This window comes from Enhydra lutris, unplaced genomic scaffold, assembly GCF_002288905.1.
Source record: "Enhydra lutris kenyoni isolate GAN:26980312 unplaced genomic scaffold, ASM228890v2 scaffoldscaffold63, whole genome shotgun sequence".
NCBI classification, from domain to species: Eukaryota; Metazoa; Chordata; class Mammalia; order Carnivora; family Mustelidae; genus Enhydra; species Enhydra lutris.
In genome coordinates this window covers 4,239,974-4,262,188 of record NW_019154147.1, presented here as the reverse complement: position 1 = coordinate 4,262,188, position 22,215 = coordinate 4,239,974, and the positions used below count along the sequence as shown (strand labels likewise).

The window sequence follows — 22,215 nt, the reverse complement described above, 5'->3', positions numbered from 1 at the left end:
CTTTGTATAAAGTTTGCTTTCAATACCAGTAATGTATAAATAAAGCTATGTAAATTCTGTTAAATTTTGATTAGAATGTTTCTTTTAGTATGTTTAGATAATGATTAAAAGAAAAAAAAAAAGTAGAACTCCCAGGAGACATGGGAGCTGTTTTCGAAGTGGTTCTTGGTGGGGGTGTGGCTGGCTGAATGTCTGTGAGTAGATTCATTAGAGAAAACCAGTTGCCTTTGCCTGCTTTCTCACAGCAGGTACTAGTACAGTGAACCAGACCTCTCCTGCAGGTGTCTTCTTCACAGATAAAATCTGGCAGCAAAAAGCCCTTTTGGGTGAAGATTTGGGGAAAACAGGTAAGGTTTGACTAGCTTGTGCATTATTTGTTCACTCCTCCCCCTCCAGACTCATAGGACTGGTGGGTTACGCTGTCGGCCCTAGACTTTAGGAAGTGCCTTAGAAAATTGCCCTTTCTCTCATGGTGTCTGAGAGGGAGCTCTGATCTGAAGGGTTACTTGGTAGATAACAAACTGAAATAATTTACAGTGGTTTTTGTAGTGCTGGGACTATCCACCATAGGGGTTTATCTTCCTCCCTCTCTTTGAACCCCCAACATAGCCTAGAGGGCTGGCCTCAGCCTTTCCCCAGAGCATACTATCACTCAGAAGAGCCCGCACTACTAGGTAAGTGAGTTCATAGGCCAAAGTAAAGTGGTTAAGAGGTGCCACTGGTTCAAAAGAAAACTCCCATTACATAAGACCATTAGGCTCTAAAATTAAGCCCATAAACATTAAAAGAAATAAAGGGAAGACTATAGCAATGTGATACAAGAATAAGAAATAATGACCCAAGTAGAAACATAAAAACCATAGTATTTAAAATAACGTAAATGGAATAAAAAAAGAATGAATACAGCTGAAGAATAAATTAGTGAGTTGGAAAATTGAGAGACCCTCCCAGAAAGAAGCAAAACAAAACAAAACAAAACAAAAAAAAAAGGAAGAAGAAGAGAAAAGCAAACATGGATACAGATTTAAGTGAGATGAAGGACAGAAGTTCATGGGCCAACATTCGAGTAACAAAAGGGGTCCAGGATAAGAAAAAAATTGAAGATTGAAAGGGCCATAAAGTATCAAAGAAGAGGAAAGTACCCATGTCTAGACACATACTGAAATTTAAGAGTATTACAGATAATGAGAAAAATCTAAAAAGTTTTCTCATAAAAAAATTTTTTTTCTTGTATAAAGAACAAGAATCAGATTGACCTCAGGCTTTTCAAGAGCAAAACTGGCTGTAAGAAAACCTTCTAAAGTACTGGACCTAAAGTTTTACATCTATTTAAGTTGTTATTCAAATGTGAGAGCCTTAATAAAAACATTAAGATTTGCCATTCAGAAGTCCACATTGTAAACATTTTTGGAGAAAATAGCAAAAAAGAAGCCCAGGAGATAGTACAAGAGCTAAGCAGTAAGAGTGGTTAGATACCTTGTTGAAGTGTGACTGGGACAAGAAAAAAAAGGCAGTATATACAAGTATTCACTTTGTGGGACTTTATGGAACTACTGCTTTTTTCAGTGCCATACTTTGATTTTTAAAGTTCAACATTTTTAAACTTTTATACCTTCCTAACTTTGGAGTAAGTTTTGATAGTCAGTAGACAAACTCTATCACTTTCTTTCCTCACCATTGTAATGGATATACTTGGCTCCTCACATTTCTACATATGTGTTAGAATCAGTTTATCAAGTTCCATAGAAGCTATGAGTCAATTAATTTGGGAAGAACTGACATCTTTACAACGTTGAATTTTCTAATCCCTGAGCATGGTATATCCCACCATTTATTGAAATTAATTTATTTAAATAATGTGTGTGTGTGTGTGTGTGTGTGTGTGTGTATGTCTTGCATATTTTTCATTAGAGTTTTCTTAGTGTTTGCTAGTATCTGATCCTATAGTAAATGATTTCATTTTCTTTTTGGTATACAGAAATATACTTGACTAGAGACTTGCTGAACTATCATATATGTGTTAAAAATTTGTAGATTCTTTTGAATTTTCTGTACGAAATCAGGATTATTTTTTCCTTTATAATCTTTAAACCTTTTTTTCTTCTACATTTTTTTTTAAGATTTTTATTTATTTATTTGACAGAGATCACAAGTAGGCAAAGAGGCAGGCAGAGGGCAGGTGGGGAGAAGCAGGCTCCCTGCTGTGCAGAGAGCCTGATGCGGGTGATCCCAGGACCCTGGGATCATGACCTGAGCCAAAGGCAAAGGCTTTAACCCATTGAGCCACCCAGGCTCTTTTACATATTTTTGGCTAAGAACTCTAATACAGTTATATTTAGAATTGATAATAGTGAATGAACGTTCTTGTCTTATTCCTGATCTCATAGTGGAAAAGTATAATTTATCAATATGAGGCTTCCTGTGAATTGAAAAAAAAAATGGATACTCTACAGATTAAGCCATTCCTAAAAGATTCTTTTTTAAAAAAAATCATGAATTGATGTTTATTTCTATTAAAATATTACTTTATTTTGTAAATGTTAATTGTGTTTTTAAGTATTAAACAGACCTTGTAATCTCAGAATAAGCCTAACTTTAATGTGATATATTAGATCCTCTTTATATAATATTAGGTTTGGTTTGCTAATGTTTTGTTTAGGATTTTCTGTTTTGGTGAATGGAATGAGATCTAAAATTTTTCTTTCTTAATGTCATGTTTTGGTATTCAGATTATTATGCTGGCTTCATAAAATGCATTGCAGAGTGTTCTTTTTCTGTTTGAGAGGTATATGATGATATTGTGAAAGTCATGGGCATAAGCCCATTTGCTGGACCTATTTTGCTGTGAAATGAGTTTCTTGAACAGAAAATGTGTGGAATGCAATAATGGTGAACATGTATTCCATAATGCCATTCTAAGAATATGAGTGTCTCCTTCATGAACAGTCAGTCTGATGTAATACACCTGCTGCTGAGTAGTTGGCTAGTCCATATTTGGACTCAACTTTGACTTTGTGGTTGAGAGGTTAAGCCTTACATAATGGAGGTACCCAAAACAGCTTTGGTGAGAAGTCCATGTTGTTGAGCTCATACAAGCTTTCTTTCTTGCCATATGGCCATTTTTACATGAAAGGAAGCACTGGGTTTGCCAGGGAAAGAGACTTGTTTCCAGAATGTATTCTCTTGTCCATCTCATCGTTGAGATTCTCTTCTACAAGTAGATGCCTTTTGTGAGTATTCACATGGGACACTCTGTATAATGTTAGGAGTTCATTCACATTGCTGCTTCCCTAGACTTTGTCATATATCCTATTATGTTCTCTTGAAGTCTTTAACCATCCAATCAAGCCTTTAACCACTGTCCTTGAATGGATTCTAGTTTTGGCCCTCTCTAAGTGAAGGAAACAACTGTATATATTGTTAAAATTCTGTGCCCCTTCCCACCCCCATCCTTGGGGAAATTTTCCCTTTTTCATTCTGTCCTGATTGGACTTGTAATATTACAGCCGTCACCTTCTGGCTTGTGCTAGCATGTACTGTAGAAACACCTGGAAACCGGGCCTAAATCTTTTTCTCCTCAGTTAACTGGTTATAAGCAGCCGTATCTGAGGCCATAGGTGTGGATCGAGTGAGGAGAAGCAGTATCACATACTGTGTACAGTATCTCATATTAAAGGAGTCTGAGCTACCTGCTTATGCAGCTTTTATCTTCCAGATCTGCTTCAGCCTACTTATTTCTATAACATTTCCTCTTAGTGATGAATGCTGCTTTTTGTGCCATACTGTGGTTGGATGGGTCAGATAAAACCCGTTAATTTTAGGCAATTTGGGTCACCTGGTTACTTGATTACCCATGGTCAGGCATTCTGGCTCTAGCAGAGCATAGCTTTGCTATAAAACACTGGAGGTATACCCTCTGATTCTCTTATTGAGGCTTACCAGAGACTTCATGCAACATATTTATTAGCCGTAGTCTCTTTAAGTATCATCCGATTTGCTGGGATCTTGCACTGTTTTTGTACTACAGCCTGAACTTGCTGCAGAACCTTTTCTGTGTTCCCTAGTGACAACTGACAGCCTTACAGGTTAATTGTTCACGGGGCCAGCGTAGTACATCAAATGGCCTCTGGAATTCATAAGGGCTTATCAAACATTGTGGGTTTTGTTTTTCGGTTATTTGAGTGCGAAGGATAGCAACATATCTTTTCACTTTGCAAGGGATGGACCTCCAGAAGCCACTGAGGTGGCAGGCCCCTTCATTTTGGTGGGGGCTTATATCCTGTGCTGTGGCTTGCATGTCTTATTATGAAAGCATCTACCATACTTGCTACCTGTTTATCAGATCCATAAGCATGTTGTAGCCCAGTATGATGTTCTGGGATGTCAGGACTGTCTAGACTTTTGTGGGCTACATGATGACGGAGGACAGGAAAATTGATGTGGCTAGCCTTCATACAAGATGGTGACAAGTGTATTGTCTATGATCCATTTTTGAGTTAATTTTTGTGAAGGTTGTAAGGTCTATGTCTAGATTCAGGAAGGCAAAGGAAGGGTTAGGGAAGAGGCATCTACATAAACATTTGGTGTCAGTGTTCTATTTCTCAGTTTGGTGTGGGTCCATGGATGTTCACTTTATTATTAAAAATAAATTTTTAAAAAGAGCCATGCATTGTAGAATAATGACAGTGTTCCATGATCTGAGGATTAGGATTGATTTGATTCAGTGCACTTGAGGTATATTTTTTAAAAAATATATTGAGGGGCCTAAGTCCTGACATTGTGAGAGGAGCTGGTGATTAAAAAGATGAATCATTCTTCCTCTGAAGATCAGCTTCCTGGGAAGACAAATACCCAACTCACTGTGAGAAGTGGTGTACTAGTGTGACAAGCAACAAGTTGGGGCAACATAAAGGGGCAACATAAAGGAAGTGCTGTATGATATGGTCCTTGAAGGACGCCAAGGCAGAGAAGAGTTGAGGAAGGCATAAGTTCAACTTCTTGTGGGTAAATTACTTTTGAAATTTAATTGAAATTTTTGGGTAGGTAATACATTTGTTTGGTTTAAAAATCAAGAAGATATCAAATGTATCCCTCTGAGTCTTGCTCCTGTCTTTTTCTTTGTCCACCCTATTAGGGAAATCCCATATTAATTTCTTGTGTATATTTTCACTACTACTGTATACATTTTCATTTCGTATTTTTTCCCTTTTCTTACAAAAAGATAACACACCTTTTAGAGTTATGCACCTTGCTATTTTCATTTCATAATATATGATGGAGAATGTTCCATATCTGTACATTTTCTTTTTCATTTGTATAGCTGGAACCATACCAGTGTGTGCTTTTGTATAGCTGGAAATATACCATTGTGTGAATTTATCATAGTTATTTAACCAGTTCCCTGTTGATGGACATGTTGGTGTTTCCTGTCTTCTGCAGATGCAAACAATACTGTAATGAGTCACTTCATACACATCATTTCATACATGTGCAAGCATACCTGTACATTCTTAAGGTTATATAGTTAAGAACCAAAGTAGTAAATTAGGTTCATGAGCACACATCCTGGGACGGACACCTGGCTGAAGGTGGTGAGAGGAAAGCACTATGTTTATTAAGCAGTGGTGTCTCCTAAATATGAGATGGTTATCTCTGCGTCTCAAACATTCATTAGTCTGAGGTTGGCATTGTCATTGAACTTTTTCCTTCCTTCCTACCTTCCTTCCTTTCTTTCTTCCTTCCTTCCTTTTTTTGTTATAGACTGTTTTTACAAGTGGAAGGTGAGATCTAATTTCACATTCCTTAGAACTACCTTTTAAAAAGCACTGAGAAAGTAAATGGTAAATGGTAATAGAATTTGAAGATGAATATTATTTAAAACTTTAAAATCCTTACTGGCAAGATTTAAAGAGATCATTTATGAAATGACTCTTCCCAAAAATGCCCTGATAATTGAAGTCAGATGTTTTTTTTTTTTTTTTTTTTTTACTCCCATAGAATTAAAATACAAAAGATGTTTGAGGCACCTTCATTTGTCAAATTTGTTTCTTCATTGAAGCAAAGTGTATGTGGTAAAAAAGTAGAAAACTCTTTAAAAAGGAAAAACATAGGGTGCCTGGGTGGCTCAGTGGGTTAAAGCCTCTGCCTTTGGCTCAGGTCATGATCCCAGGGTCTTGGGATCGAGCCCCACATCAGGCTCTCTGCTCAGTGGGGAGCCTGCTTCCCCCCTTCTCTCTGCCTGCCTCTCTGCCTACTTGTGATCTCTCTCTCTGTCAGATAAATAAATAAAATCTTTAAAAAAAGAAAAGGAAAAATATAATGGGTCACCCGTTAAACTTTAGCCTGGAATTGCTACTTTTTAAATGTTTTTCCTGGAACGCCTGTGGCTTAGTCGGTTAAGCCTCTGACTTGGTTTTCACTCAAATCGTGATCTCCGGGTGGTCAGATCTAGCCCTGTGTTGGTTTCTGCGCCGAGTGTGGAGCTGCTAAAGATTCTCTCCCTCTCCCTCTGCTCCTCCTCCATCCTCTCTTGTGCATGTGCTCTGTCTCTCCCTCTCTCAAAAACAAACAAATAAATAAATATGTAAATAAAATCTTTTAAAAAAATAAATGTTTTCCTGCTGTATATTTGGGAAATTCACCATCTTTGGATTTTCTTTTCCTTATGCAAGTGGAGGGATTACTTTTATTTTATTTTTTAATTTTTTAAAGATTTTATTTATTCATTTGACAGAGATCACAAGTAGGCAGAGAGAAGGCAGGGGAAGCAGGCTCCCTGCTGAGCAGAGAACCCGATTTGGGCTCGATCCCAGGACTCTGGGATGATGACCTGAGCTGAAGGCAGAGACTTTAACCCACTGAGCCACCCAGGCACCCCTAATAGTGCCGTTCATTCTATAAATCTGTAGAGAACAGCAGATGAGCTCCAGTCTCTTAAAAGTCTGTAAGGATTAGATTTCTTTCCCATCCCTTGGGTTGGTGGTGGTTGGTAGAAATAGAAGAGGTGGTGGTGGTTGGTAGAAATAGAAGAGGATCGGGGCGCCTGGGTGGCTCAGTGGGTTAAGCCTCTGCCTTCGGCTCAGGTCATGATCCCAGGGTCCTGGGATCGAGCCCCGCATCGGGCTCTCTGCTCAGTGGGGAGCCTGCTTCCTCCTCTCTCTCTGCCTGCCTCTCTGCCTACTTGTGATCTCTGTCTGTCAAATTAATAAATAAAATCTTTAAAAAAAAAAAGAAATAGAAGAGGATGGAATTCAGGCAGCGTGTGCTTTTTTGGATAAGAAACACTATAGGTTGCTGGTGTTTGGGGGAAGGGTGCCCTGAGCTCAGGAAGCCAATGTCCTATGTTGGCCGGCAGTGTCTGTTTCTGCAGTGAGCCTCTCACCAGAGCTCCCCTCTTATGCTGACTGGAGTGGCTGTGCATGTATATTTGGAATTTATGGTCCTTATTAATCTGGTATGTATCCCTTTAATAGGTGTGGGAAAACGACAATCTGTCAGGTGTTTGCAGGTTTGGCAAATCAGAAACTATACTCTGTCAACTGCCACTTACACATGGAGACTTCAGACTTCCTGGGGGGGCTGCGGCCCGTGAGACAGAAGCCAAAGGACAAGGTTTGTTCAGTAGCGAATTATGATGTGTTCCTTCATTTGAAGAATTGCAGTTGGCTTTGCGTAGGTGTCAGAACCCTGAACCCAGAACCCTGGGATCACAACCTGAGCCGAAGGCAGAGGCTTTAACCCACTGAGCCACCCAGGTGCCCTGAGGGGTTATTCTTAAAACAAGACTTCAAAATGAACTCCCCCGGCAAGTCTTTGGACTGCGGGGAGTAGGGATGTGCAGTAGGTAAGTCTTGGGCCCTCTATCTCGGCTGGCTTCAGCCAGAGTGCCTCTTTTTACTATTTTCTAAAGTGGAATTCCTAACGGCAGTTGACTTTAGATTCTGCTTTTACAGTATTTTGAAAGTCACTCATCTTGACTTTTTATTTTGCAGTTATGTTTTTCTGTAATTGGTGTCATTATTTTTTTGGCATGGTAATACCTTTTATCTGAAGAACGCCAAATTCTTTGCTAGGAACCTGATAGGTTAACCCAGTTCCTATCATTTCTCACCTTTTTTAAAAAAAAAAAGACTTTATGTATTTACTTGACAGATCACAAGTAGGCAGAGTGGGAGGCAGAGAGAGAGGGAAAGCAGGCTCCCCGCTGAGCAGAGAGCCTGACGTGGGGCTCAATTCCAGGACCCTGAGATCATGACCTGAGCCAAAGGCAGAGGCTTAACCCACTGAGCCACCCAGGCACCCCTCATTTCTCACATTTTTTCCTGGCAGTCTCTTTCTTTCTCATGATAAGTCCCTCTGAATCTCATTAGCAGAAAAGGGACTCGTTGCAAATGAGTTTTCCTCTTCTGCTGCCGCTATCCTATATTACCTATATTACTTGTACTTTCTCTTCACTGGTACTATGTCAGCTTTCCCAGTCCCAATGTTTTACAGATGCTTGCAGAAAACCAACAACCCCTCCTGCTCCTAAGGGATATGTCGCCACCTGTCATTGAGGTGACAGGGTAAGTATTGGTACCGTTGACTAGTACAGAGGCAGTAACTCACTCCATGTGCATTTTCCTCCATCCTGAGACATTTGTTCTCTCTAAACTGTTTCCTTCTGTTTCTCAGAGTGTGTCTTGGGCCTGCCAGGGAGTGGTTGTCATCCTTTTGTGTGCTAATTCCTGCTGAGCCTTAGGGCTGGTTGGAGATGAGGCAGTGGGTAGAGCTCCTCCTCCCCAGCACTGGGCAGTGCGGTATTAGTGTTAGTTACCTCCTCAGGACCTTTCGGGTTGTCACTGTGAGATTGTGGGAGAGGTGCCCACTTTGTGCCTCTGCCTTAAAGATACTCACCTGCAGGGTGCCTGGGTGGCTCAGTGGGCTAAAGCCTCTGCCTTCAGCTCAGGTCGTGATTCCAGGGTCCTGGGATCAAGCCCCGCATCGGGCTCTCTGCTCAGCAGGGAGCCTGCTTCCTCCTCTCTCTTCCTGCCTCTGCCTACTTGTGATCTCTGTCAAATAAATAAATAAAATCTTAAAAAAAAAAAAAAAGAAGTGATCAGATTATTCATCTGCAGGAGTTTTTGTTTTTGTTTTTTTTTTCTTAAACAAATTGACATGGTTGTGTTAATTTTTGCTTCACTGCCTAGTTTAAACATTATTTTCTTGAGTTAGGTAATATATTTGCTGTTGAGAGGATTCAGTGTACAAGATTCATCCCACCTCTTTCCCAGTCACTTGGTTACCTTCCCTTGAGGCGACTAATTTTAGGAGTTTCTTGTGTACCCTTCTGAATTATTCTGTGCATAATGTATGATTTTTTTAATGTTTGACAAGATTCTTTAAAGTTATTACATTCATTACTCTTCACGTGAATTTTAGAATTGCATGTCAAGGGCTTTCTGGGACAGTGTGCCCAATACCATACAAATACACATATTAATATATCATATGTTTTTGCTTCTAGTTAATTCTGATAATTTATACTTGAGGCTAGTGTGACAGATAATGCAAATTTAACCTCAGCTGTTTAGCTTTTATTATCCTTTCTTTAAATCTAAATATGTGGGGACGCCTGGGTGGCTCAGTTGGTTAAGTCGCTGCTTTCAGCTCAGGTCATGATCCAAGGATTCTGGGATCGAGTCCCACATGGCGCTTCCTGCTCAGCGGGGAGTCTGTTTCTCCCTCTGCCTCTGCCTACCACTGGCTGCTTGTGCGCTCTCTCTCTCTCTCTGACATATAAATAAATAAAAAATAAAAATAAAATCTTTAAAAAACCCCAAAAACTAAATATGTGAAAATAGAATACTTAGATGATACTTAGAAACTATCAGTAATTATGTAGTTTCAAAAAAAATTTTTTAAAGATTTATTTTTTTGAGAGAGAACATGGAGGAGAGGGAGAGGGATAGGAAGCAGATCTCCAGCAGACTTCCCGCTGAGCTTGGAGACTGACTCAGGGCTCAAGTCTATGACCCTGAGATCATGATCTGAGCTGAAATCAAGGGTTCAATGCTAAGCCAAGTCACCCAGTTACCCCAAGTGTCAGACTCTTGATCTCAGCTCAAGTCTTGATCTCAGAGTTATGAGTTTAAGCCCCACGTTGGGCTCCATGCTGGGCTCCTACTTTAAAAAAAATGTGCATAGGAGCCCTGATTTGAAGTCATCATTGGGTTCAAGTGATACCTTTGCTGTCACCCCCTCTAAGATGGCTGTAAGACTGCTTCAGATGTGACTAATGTAGATGTTACAAGACTGGGAGTTAGGAGACCTAGTCTCTGTCTGCATTGGGCAAGTCATTTGACCTTTCTGGAATTCAGATACTTTCTCCACAAAAATCTGACATAGCGGGACGCCTGGGTGGCTCAGTTGGTTAAGCGGCTGCCTTCGGCTCAGGTCATGATCCCAGCATCCTGGGATCGAGTCCCACATTGGGCTCCTTGCTTGGCAGGGAGCCTGCTTCTCCCTCTGCCTCTACCTGCCACTCTGTCTGCCTGTGCTCGCTCTTGCTTCTCTCTCTATGTCAAATAAATAAATAAAATATTAAAAAAAAATCTGACATAGCTTTCTAAGGCTTTCAGATTACCTACTGAAAATTTCCGAGCTGCCTGTTTCAGCCTAATAGAGTATTGCTAGAACAATTAATTTATAGACATGTGCAGCCCCCTCTCAGTCTATTGATCTTTTTTTGGGATGTTTCTACTTTCAGCCTAACAAGCAAGAACACTTTGGGTTTGTCACTCCATTGTTACTTGTTCACATTTGATGAGGCAAGATTCACCCCAGGCAGCTGTCAAATGAAATTGGACATGACCCATTGATCTGTGACATGGATTCCCAGAGCAATCAGTTGGAAGAAGTGTACCCCAAATTCAAATCACTGTAATCATCCACAAATAAAAAAGGAAAATTCTCATTTATTTCACTTTTCATTTCTAAATATGATATACCAGGAGAGGCTCAGTCATGGTATCAGTTAGAAAAAAATACTACGAGAGAATTGCAAAGCCGCAAAGGATATTTTGACCTCCAAGGAGAAGTAGGTTAGACTCTATTGATCAAAATTACTGTGCTCATTCTGGATTTTGCCCCAGAATCAGAGCTGATCAGAGCCTTTATATCTGCAACCAGCAGCAATTGTTCTCTAATTAGCCACTCATGGTCCAACTTTAAGGTTCTTTGAGCCCGATTGTTAACTATTTTTTTTTGACAACCCATAAGGTAAGTCATAAATATGTGGACTTTCTTCTTTATGAGAAATAGAGGAAATCCCTATGGGTATAGAAGGATAAGATCTGAAATAAAATTCAGGAAAGGAGCCCCAGTTTTTACATGGGAGTTGCTAAATTAGTATTTGATAACGGAATTCAAGAATATTTCTAGGACCTGTAGTTGTTATTGGTAAAAAGTAGTTACTTTTAAGAAACATGGGAATGTTTAAGGATTTTGCTCTTGCATGCCAATATGCATGATTGTAGTTCTGTGTTTCATGTTGGCCTAGTTTTCCTTTACTTCCTATTTAAAGGTAATAATTATCAGGTTTTAAATCGATAGTGGCAATAAGAAGCATTAAATGGTTTAGGACTTCCAAGTAGAGAATAAGTTAATGAAATGAGTAAGCTTTCTCATTGCAGGGTTTTTTTTTTTTTTTAGATTTTATTTATTTATTTGAGAGAGAGTGAGAGAGAGCATGAGCGAGGAGAAGGTCAGAGGGAGAAGCAGACTCCCCATGGAGCTGGGAGCCCGATGTGGGACTCGATCCCCGGATCCCGGGATCATGACCTGAGCCGAAGACAGTCGTCCAACCAACTGAGCCACCCAGGTGTCCCTCATTGCAGGGTTTTTATATAAAATAGAAGGTCTAGATTTTTTTGTAAGTGCTAAAGGAATTATTATTTTTAAAGATTTTATTTATTTGAGAGAGCGAGCAAGTAAGAGAGTGCGGAAGGTCAGAAGGAGAAGCAGACTTCCTGCGGAGCTGGGAGCCTAATGTGGGACTCGATCCCAGGACTCCAGGATTATGACCTGAGCCGAAGATAGTCACTTAATCGACTGAGCCACCCAGGTGCCCGAAAGAAATTATTTTTTTAATAAAGAATAATGTCCAGAAATTTGTAAAGGAATAAGAAAGACCTAAACTCTTTGAGACGGTAAAACTTAATAAATTATTGCCTCAGTTAATGAAGAATAAGTCCAAAATTTTAATATCTGTTTTTATATTTGCAAGTACTACATGTGACTACATTCCTAATTTTTGAATTTCAAGCAATTTTCAAGTACATAGAATAAAATATAAAAGTCTCATTAACACCCCTCCCAAATTCTGAGATACCTACTATTTAAATTTTATTTTAAAAAATTATGTATGAATATGTATGCATATACAAGTAAAACAATTTTTTTAAAAGAACATTTTTGGGGGGCGCCTGGGTGGCTCAGTGGGTTAAAGCCTCTGCCTTTGGCTCAGGTCATGATCTCAGGGTCTTGGGATCGAGCCCCGCATCAGGCTCTCTGCTTGGCAGGGAGCCTGCTTCCTTCTCTCTCTCTGCCTGCTTGTCTGCCTACTTGTGATCTCCGTCTGTCAAATAAATAAATAAAATCTTTTAAAAAACATTTTTTAAAAGATTTTATTTACTTGAGAGACAGTAAGAGCAAGAGAGATCAGGGATGGAGAGGCAGAGGGAGAAGCAGACTCCCCACTGAGCAGAGAGCCTGATGCGGGGCTCAATCCCAGGACCCTGGGATCATGACCTAAGCCGAAAGCAGAGGCTTAACCGACTGAGCCACCCAGGCACCCCTACAAGTTAAAATTTACATAAATATCTGCATTAGGTAAAAAATCTCTCATGCCTGCTTTTGAATAGTATTCTTTTTCCCTTTCTTTTTTTGCCTCTCTTTGCCCCTCTACGTTCATAACCTCCTATAGACCTCCGGTAACCTATATTAACTTCCTGGTGTGTGCCCTGTATTTTTTTTCTCTGTGGTCATATAGTTACATGTGTATACTTCATATACATATGCATGCATATATATTTACATTGATAGCATTTTATTTTCTGATATAAAATCGCACATTGAATCTATGGATCAATTAATTTGGGGGAGAATTGACATCTTTACAAATACTGTTTTCCAATTCCTGAGCGTGATATATCCCACAATTAATTTATATAAATAGAGGAGTTTGTGTACGTGTATTTGGCATTATGTCTCTCCTTGAAACTCTGTCCTTTTTTTCAGTGACACTGTATTCATGGTCCCCCTCTTCCACTTTGGTCATTTCTCATTTTTATTTGTAAACTTATTTTCCTATGCTGTTTCTCAGTGTTCTGTCATTGGCTTACTTTGTCTTGTTCCTAAGTGACTTCTGTCTATTCAGTGATTATTCACAAATGTTTAAATGTTTATCTCTAGTTTGTACCTTTCATTGTTGTTTTTATTCTCTAGACCCAGATGCCTTCTGGACATTTCCACTTTTGCCATTCAGCTTTGTTGGATAAATCTAAAACCTTTTTTAATTACAATTTTTGGCATTGATGTGCTTTAAAAAATCTTGCTGTACTTCAAAGTTGTAAAATGTTATATTTTATTCTAATACTTTTGTGGTTGACTTTTTTACATTTAATACTTTATTTCACCTGGGATTTATTTTATGTCTGGAGGGATAACTAGGGAAAATGTAATGATTCTATGTTTTTTCTCTTGTATTTTTTTTGAAGATTTATTTATTCATTTGAGAAAGAGAGAGTGGGGAAGGGGTTGAGGAAGAGGGAGAGAAAGAGAATCTCCAGCAGACTCCTGGGTGAGCACAGAGCCTGACATGGGGCTTGATCCCACAACCCTACAGCCCTAGATCATGACCTGAGCAGAAGCCAGGAGTCAGACTCTCAACTGACTGAGCTACTCAGGCTCCCCTCTCTTGTTTTTATGAGTTGATATTCATCTATTCTTTTTCACTATTTGTCCATTTTATAGGTTAGTGAGAGTACTTATTGACTAAGTATTGTGAGGGCTGGACAAAGTATATCTTGTTCATTGTTGGATTCCCTGGCATTTAGGACAATGCCTAGGTGATAGTAAGATTTAGTCAATATTATTTAATGAATGAATTATGGAAGGGGAAAATTCTTTCATTACTGGTTTTAACTTAGTAATGCTTTCCTGTTTTTTTCTCTATATATCTTTAATATCAGGAAATCTTCTGCATCTTAGAAGTCTTTAACCGATCAAACATTTTAATCTCATCAAACTTTGAAAAACATTCTTTTTCTCTTTAGGGTAAACCAAATAACTTATTCATGTCAGCTATGCTTTGATTCTTTCCTAGATCACAAGCTTACTAGAGAAGCAGTTTATATTCACTTTTCTTCTAAGTTAACAAAGCTTTTATGAAAACATGCTGTTGCAGATGTGGCTTTGTGGATATAATCACATGTCTGTTACTGTTTCTGTGTCTGCTTAATTTTTACTGCTATGCTGTGCCTGTTCCAGAGGGTTTATTTGGCTGATTTGTTTTCTTTACTTGCAATGGGAGTTATGTATAATACATAATGAGGATCTACTTGGTTTTTTTTGGTTGATGATTATCTCAGTGATAAGGTCAAGGAACTGAATTAATGACAATTCATCCCACCATTATTTAATGATACCTTCTGTGTGCAAAGAACAAAATGCTGTGGAATATGTCTCTGTCTGCAAAGAGTGTATCTTTCCACAAAGAGGTGCAGAAAACACAACCATCACAAAACTCCTGTTAGGCACAATGTCAAATGAGTGGTATAAACAATAGTGTGGGCATTCAATAATGGGAAAAATCACTCTGCCTTGGGATGGCTAGGGAAAACTTCCTGGGGAAGGTGAGACTTAGTGAAGATCATATAGGATGTCTGGTTAATGGTGCATCTGATATGGTAGAAAAATGAACACAATTTGTGATGGAATGCATTGTACAAATGTGAGGGTGATTGCATACAGTGGAATGATAGTCCGCCTTGTGTGGGAGAGGAGAGGGTAGGCAGGAAATTGGATCAGGTTGTGCACCGTCTTTGGCTTTTTGTTTTTTGTTTTTTGTTTTCCAAAAACATATTCTTGGGAAGTATCCTATTTCATCATGCATGGGCCATAAATACTAGGGCTGGAAGATCCTTCATAGCTTTGCTGAAAAAAAAAAGAACCTGGTTTATTGACGAGCCTGTGTCTTTGTATATTATGTCTATGAGTGCTATTAACTTCAGTGTTTTCTGTATGTTTCAGACATTAGTCTCATACCATGGGGGACTGGAATTTATTGGGTGGCATCCTAGAGGAAGTTCACTCTCACTCAACTATAGTGGGGAAAATCTGGCTGACCATTCTCTTCATTTTCCGAATGCTGGTACTTGGTGTGGCTGCTGAAGATGTCTGGGATGATGAACAGTCAGCATTTGCCTGCAATACCCAGCAGCCCGGTTGCAACAATATCTGTTATGATGATGCTTTCCCTATCTCTTTGATCAGGTTCTGGGTTTTACAGATCATTTTTGTGTCTTCTCCTTCTCTGGTGTATATGGGCCATGCACTTTATAGACTCAGGGCCTTTGAGAAGGAGAGGCAGAAGAAAAAGTCACACCTCCGAGTCCAGATGGAGAATCCAGAGCTTGAACTGGAGGAGCAACAAAGGATAGATAGAGAGCTGAAGAGGTTAGAGGAGCAGAAGAGAATCCATAAAGTCCCTCTGAAAGGATGTCTGCTGCGTACTTATGTCTTACACATCTTGACAAGATCTGTGATGGAAGTAGGGTTCATGATAGGCCAATATATTCTCTATGGGTTTCAAATGCATCCCCTTTACAGATGCACTCAACCCCCTTGCCCTAATGCAGTGGATTGCTTTGTATCCAGGCCCACAGAGAAGACAATTTTCATGCTCTTTATGCACAGCATTGCAGCCATATCTTTGTTCCTCAATGTACTGGAAATATTTCATCTTGGAATCAGGAAAATTATGAGGGCACTTTATGAGAAATCCAGCAATGAGGGCATTGAGAATGAAAGTGGCACCCCATTCCATTTGAAAAAATATTCAGTGGCTCAGGAGTGTATAATTTGCTCTCCCTTGCCTAAAAGAATCTCTCTACTTCAAGCCAACAATCAACAGCAAGTCATTCGAGTCAATGTGCCGAAGTTTAAAACCATGTGGCAAAGCTCACAGCCCATGCAACTTGAAGTAGACCCTTGCTGTGTTAAAAAAGAGTGGGTTGAGAAGGATCAGCACAGTGGACAGCTCCATGTCCACAGCCCCTGTCCCTGGGATGATGACGCTCAAATTCAGCACCCTAGACAGCAAACAAGCCTTTCCTGTGTCCGGCAAAACGGCAACTCCCACTCCTGGCTAGGTACAGAGATAGCTCCTAGACACTGCCCATCCTATGCAACAGGAGCCTGGGACCAGTCCCAGGATCGACGAACCTCAGGAGAGCCTCTCACAGATTTGCACAGTTACTGTAGAGACAGCGATAGCAGTGTGAGAAAGAGTGGGGTCTGGACAGACAGATCTCACCCAGGCAGTCGCAAGGCCAGCTTTCTGTCCAGATTGCTGTCTGAAAAGGGACAGTTGCACAGTGACTCAGGAAGCTCCAGTTCTCGGAATAGCTCTTGCTTGGACCTTCTGCACCGGGAAAATAGCCCCTTGCCTCTGCCTTCAGCCACTGGGTATAGAACATCAATGGTAAGTAAAGACAGACAGCCTGACTGAACACAGAACTATTGCAAGAGGTTTTCCACCCTGACTACTTCTCAGCCTTCGCTTTCCAGCTTCCTGGTGTGTATATATATGTGTGTTAAGAGAGGGAGAGGTGGCGAGGGAGGTTAATTTATGGAGTTAAATCCTGTCATTCAATACATTCAGTTAAATTCAATTCATGAAGTGGATTTACTGAAAACCTACTTTATATCCTTCAATCTTGTAAGTGCTGGGTTTATAAATGGATAAAATATTGTCTCTGCCATCCAAAGGGCTCAGAGTCCGGGTGGGAAAGTTAGGTAAGCAGACAAATGTCATCAAGTGTAAGGTGCCATATTAGAAGGGGTGGGCAGGCAAAGAAAGGAGTGGTCAATTCTTTATGGATGGGTCAGGAAAAGCTTCATAGTGGAGGTTACTTTTGAATTGAGTCTTAAAAAGATGTAAGTTTCTCAAGACCTCGGAGGACTGGGGTACATGAAAGAAGGCTATCCCAGTACAGGGAGCAGCACAGACAAAGGCTGAGAGGTGTGACACAGCAGGGCTGTCCGGGGAGCTGTATGTGGCAGGGGCATTGGTAGGTAGGAAGGCTATGGAGAGGGAATGCTGGAGAAGGAGCCATGGAGGTCTTAAGGGAAGGCAGTGGAGAATCCATAGAGGGTGTGCTGTGGAGAAGTGATGGGATCAGAGTTACATTTTAGAAAGCTCTGTCACGGGGCACGTGGGTGGCTCAGTGGGTTAAGGCCTCTGCCTTCAGCTCAGGTCATGATCTCAGGTCCTGAGATCGAGCTCCGCATTGGGCTCTCTGCTTGGCGGGGAGTCTGCTTCCTCCTCTCTCTCTGTCTGCCTCTTTGCCTGCTTGTGATCTCTCTCTGTCAAATAAATGAATAAAAAATCTAAATAAAATAAAATAAAGCTCTGTCACAGTGTGGAAAATGGATCAGAAGAGGGATCATTTGTAACCTTAAGTTGCCCTTGTCTCACTAAGGAAGGAGGATGTGCTCCATTGTTTTAATAGCTCTGGTATTTAAAAGTCATATACAAATATTTGGTGGTATATTTCACAAAGACCGAAATCAATATTGTATTGATTTTAATTCTGTTTTCTGAAAGCCAGTGTGGAATAAACATTTCCTGCTCATTGTTTACACACAATGGATATTTACTGTGGACTCTTCTCAATTCTAGAAAAAAGAATGACACTTGCTTTATCCACTGCTCCTAACAGCTTTTTACCATTAAAAAGAAACTCCTCCAAGTTTGGAGGGGGAAATTCCTAGTTGAGCTCACTTGTTTGAGCTCACACACTTGCTTTCTCCTCTTAATAATAACGATTAAATCTATGATGATTGAATCTCTACCCCAGTTTCATATCTTCTGTGAGATTAGAGATATTTTGTTACTGCACTAAAGCCATATCTTGAGGAAGAATCACCCTTCCTAGATTTTTCCTATAATACTTCCTTCAAATTGATACTCATTTCTTGTCATGACTAGTCCTCTAACCAGGAGACTATGTTTAGGATCACACTGTGGCTACTTAGAAACCCACACCAAACTACAGCAGGTTTTTTGACCCTGGCTATGAGTTAGAGTCATCTGGGGGCTTTAATAAATCTTTGTGTCCAGGACCCATCCAATTCCAACCAAACCAGAATCTCAGGGGGTGGGATGCACATCAGGATATTTAAGTAAATTCTACCCATAATGTGGGGCTCAAACTCATAAACCCAAGGTCAGGAGTCACATGCTCTGACTGACCCAGCTAGGTGCCCCTGGGATTAGTATTTTTTTTTTTTTAGATTTATTTATTAGAGAGAGAGAGAGACAAGGGTTGGGAGGAGCAGAAGGAATGGAAGAGAGAGAATCTCCAGCAGGTTCCATGCTGACAGCAAGGAGCCTGATGTGCTGCTCGATCCCACAACTCTGAGATGCTGAGATCCTGAGCTGAGCTGAAACTGAGTCACCGCTCAACCGACTGAACCACCTAGGTGCCCCTGGGATTGGTACTTTTTAAACTCCCCTGGTGATTACAATGTGCAGCCAGGGTGGAGATTCAGTATTTTAGAGTAAACTTGCCAGGGGTTACTGCTTTTACCAACATTTGTGAAGTCAGCAAGACAGTTTTAATCATTTTCCCTTTCTTATACCTCCTTCCATGTGAGAGGAGTCTTCGTATTGGCAGGGAATTGAGGGAGAGACGGTAGTGTTTAGGTGAGGGGGATTTTTTTTTTTAAAGAATTTATTTATTTATTTGATTGAGAGAGAGATCACAAGTAGGCAGAAAGGCAGACAGAGAGAGAGGGGGAAGCAGGCTCCCCGCTGAGCAGAAGAAATAGAAGAGAAGAAATGGATCACTTGTCCGAAGTCATACAGTTGGGATGTGGTGAAGCACAGTTCTTGGGCATAGCAGGGACATAAGTTAATATTTATTGGTTGAGTGAATGAGCTGGAATTTTATTCCAAGCCTGTCTGATTCAATTCGAGCTCTTTCTATACCTCATTACTGCTTCTAGCTCTCTCTGCACAAGGCGGCCTAAGTTTAGAAGATTTTTAGGATCAAGGATAGATTATTACAAAATGGAATATTCCACATTTGGATCCCTCTTCTCTTCCACATTACAAAATAACCCAAAATCTGGCTAATTGTAGAAGGAACAAAGATGGAGCTTTGGAAAAGGTTGACTGACGGTTTTAGACCTGGATTTTGGACAAAAACAAAAACTGGAGGATAAGTAGATGGCAGATGGGTTTCATATCTTTCAGGGAATAAAACCTCTTCCATGGTCATTCATCTCTGGGTCAACCTAGGGAGAATTGTCCTCAGCGGGTTTTGATTGGACCCCTGGTATTTGTGACATACACAGAGTCCCAGGTGGGTGGACAGGACTGACTTTTGCAAGCCCTTTCAGTCTATTTTGTTTTGTTTCTCTTGTTTCGTATTTCTTTCAGAACATGCTTCTAGAACTTTCATCTATTATGAAAAAATAATTCATGCGTGGGGCCAGAAAAATGGACTGAGGAGCAGCCGGCATCTGTGGGAGAAAAGTTGCACTTTTGTTAGTTCAAACTGTGAGAACTGTGGGAACCATTCCCTCCACAGAGGTACCCACTGGGCAGTGGGTGTGTACAGGGTGCCCCCAGCTGGGCCCACCTGCACAGGAGACCCTCCTCTGATGGGCTGGATGGATGGACCTCTCACTGCTCTACCTGGCCTCACCACCAGTGCTATGTCAGGCAGGAGGAAGCAGGGAGGAAGTGTGCACCAGGAGAGAAAGTCTCGGGGTAAGAGCTGCTGCCACTCTGAGGGGAGAAGGCTTGAGAAATGGCTATCCTTCCCCAACCTAGCAGCCTGGCGGGACTTAGTGCCCTGCTCGCTGCAGAGAGCACCCCTGCTCGGCAGTGGCACAGCAGCAGTTGGGACCATTGAACAGATAGGTGGATTGATCAATCGATTGATTGATCTCCTATTGGTTCCGTCTCTCTGGAGGACCCCGATACACTGGGGACTGCCTGGGATGCTGTGGAAGGGAGCCCAGCATTGGATGGGGCTGGGCTGTGCTTCTAGCCCAAATGGCTACTGAGTCTTCTCTGTCCCCATACTTTGCAGAGGTGGCAATGAGGTGTGGAGATATGAAGAGGCATGAGCTGTTCCACAGTGAGTTGGTAGAAGAGCCAGTGAAGACCAGGTGGATGAAAATGATGCTGGGGCCAAGTCCAAGTGGGTACCACCAAGGGGCACACCAGATTCCAGGTGCTTAAGATGCATCAGCTCTACCTTGTACAGCTGTGGAAGATTATTGTTGATCCCCACTTTATAGATCAGAGGAGGCTCAAAGAGACTGAGGAACGTGCCCCACAGCTAAAGGTCGCATGGCTGAAGTGTCTGTTCTACAGCTGAATACAAACCTGGATCCCGCTGCTCCAAGGCTCGGGCTCCTGCCAGGAAGCGTTGAAGCCATGCGCTCCCTGGCCGTGACAATCCGCAGCCCCGGGGCAACAATTTGCACAGCTGCCTGTCCAACTAGCCTGTGGAAGCTATAAGGATAAGGGTCATGCATTTTAAGTCTTGGATGCCCAGCTCGCAGCACAGTGTTGGTTGAATGAATGTTTGTTTCTGTATGGATGCCAAAGACAATATATGACCTTTCGCTTTCAACTCTCCCGTCTGTTCCTTATTCGCAGGTGTTCTGTCACGGCCTGTCAATAGGGTTATTATGAGAGACTCTTTCAGAAGCCTGTATGGCAGCATTTTTTTCCCCTTTACTTTAAAATTCCTTTGTCCTCAGAAGCCTTGACAGGGTCATCAACTCTACAGCACAAAGAGAAGTTAAAAAACATGTTAAAGGGTGAATGTAAAATGTGATGCTTCCAGTATATGCTGGCGTGCCTCTGACGGATTCCATCTGTTGCTTTAGGGTGAGGATCACTGCGTCAGGGAGGCACTTGTCTTCAAGGGGGAAGAGTAAACCCCAGCCATGAAGAACCAGTCATGCCTCCTCCTGGCTGACTGAGCAGGCCAGCGGCAGGTGTATGCTGGGATCTGTAGGAGCCAGAGGTATGAGGATAGAAGGTATCATGTTCTCGAATCAAAGAAAGGAAAGACACTTACATAATGGGATGTGGGATGAGTAGCTTTTCCCATCTCTCTGGAAAGCGAAGGTGCTCAATGGGGACAATTGGAAACCCATTCCACTCGGAGTCCTATCACAAGGCGGGTGTTAAACATCGAATACAGTCTTGCCAGTGCATCCTACTTGAGTGGGGAGGGTGATGGGTTGGAGAAGAGTGAAAAATTCTAGAACTGTTTGAAACAACAGCTTAGTTATTCCCAAATAGATACAACAAAACTGTTGGCAGGGACTGGTGTAGGGGAAACCAATCTGGGAGTCCTCACTGTACCCTGGAAGTAGATACAGATCCCTCTGAAGGTGCACATTCGAAGGAAAGAGGATGGCTGCTGCCCATCTGGGGCAGGACAGTGTTTGAATGCCCCTCTTCTGCAGATGGTGACTTTATTCTGTTTCAAACTATGATTGTTACTCCCACTACAAGTGCAAGTGTGAAGGTCAAAGTAGCGAATGACCGTCAGGTTTCTCTTGTTCCTTTCTTTCCTTTCCTTCCCTCCCTTCCCTTCCACTTTCTCCTTCCCTCCTTTCTGTCCTTCCTACTCTCCTTCCTTCCTTCCCTCCCTTGCTCCCTCCTTTCTCCTTCTCTTTTTATCCTGTTTTTTTAAGATTTTTTTTTCCTCTTTTTTTTTTTTTTTGACAGGAAGAGAGACACAGCGAGAGAGGAAACACAAGCAGAGGGAGCGGGAGAGGGAGAAGCAGGCTTCCCTCCGAGCAGGGAGCCCAATGTGGGGCTCTCCATCCCAGGACCCTGGGATCATGACCTGAGCCGAAGGCAGATGCTTAACAACTGAGCCACCCAGGGGCCCCTCTTTCTTTTTAAAAGATTTA

General features: G+C 41.3%; 1 protein-coding gene across 1 annotated transcript; it reads left to right on the top strand.

The window, feature by feature from the left end:
* The first annotated feature begins 314 nt into the window (after positions 1-314).
* LOC111158839 (gap junction protein alpha 10) lies at positions 315-19,747 on the top strand. Its single transcript, XM_022521122.1, has 3 exons — positions 315-347; positions 15,292-16,744; positions 19,709-19,747. The coding sequence occupies exons 2-3, from the start codon at positions 15,308-15,310 to the stop codon at positions 19,745-19,747; spliced, it is 1,476 nt and encodes a 491-aa protein (XP_022376830.1). The 5' UTR covers positions 315-347; positions 15,292-15,307.
* The last annotated feature ends 2,468 nt before the right edge of the window (positions 19,748-22,215 follow it).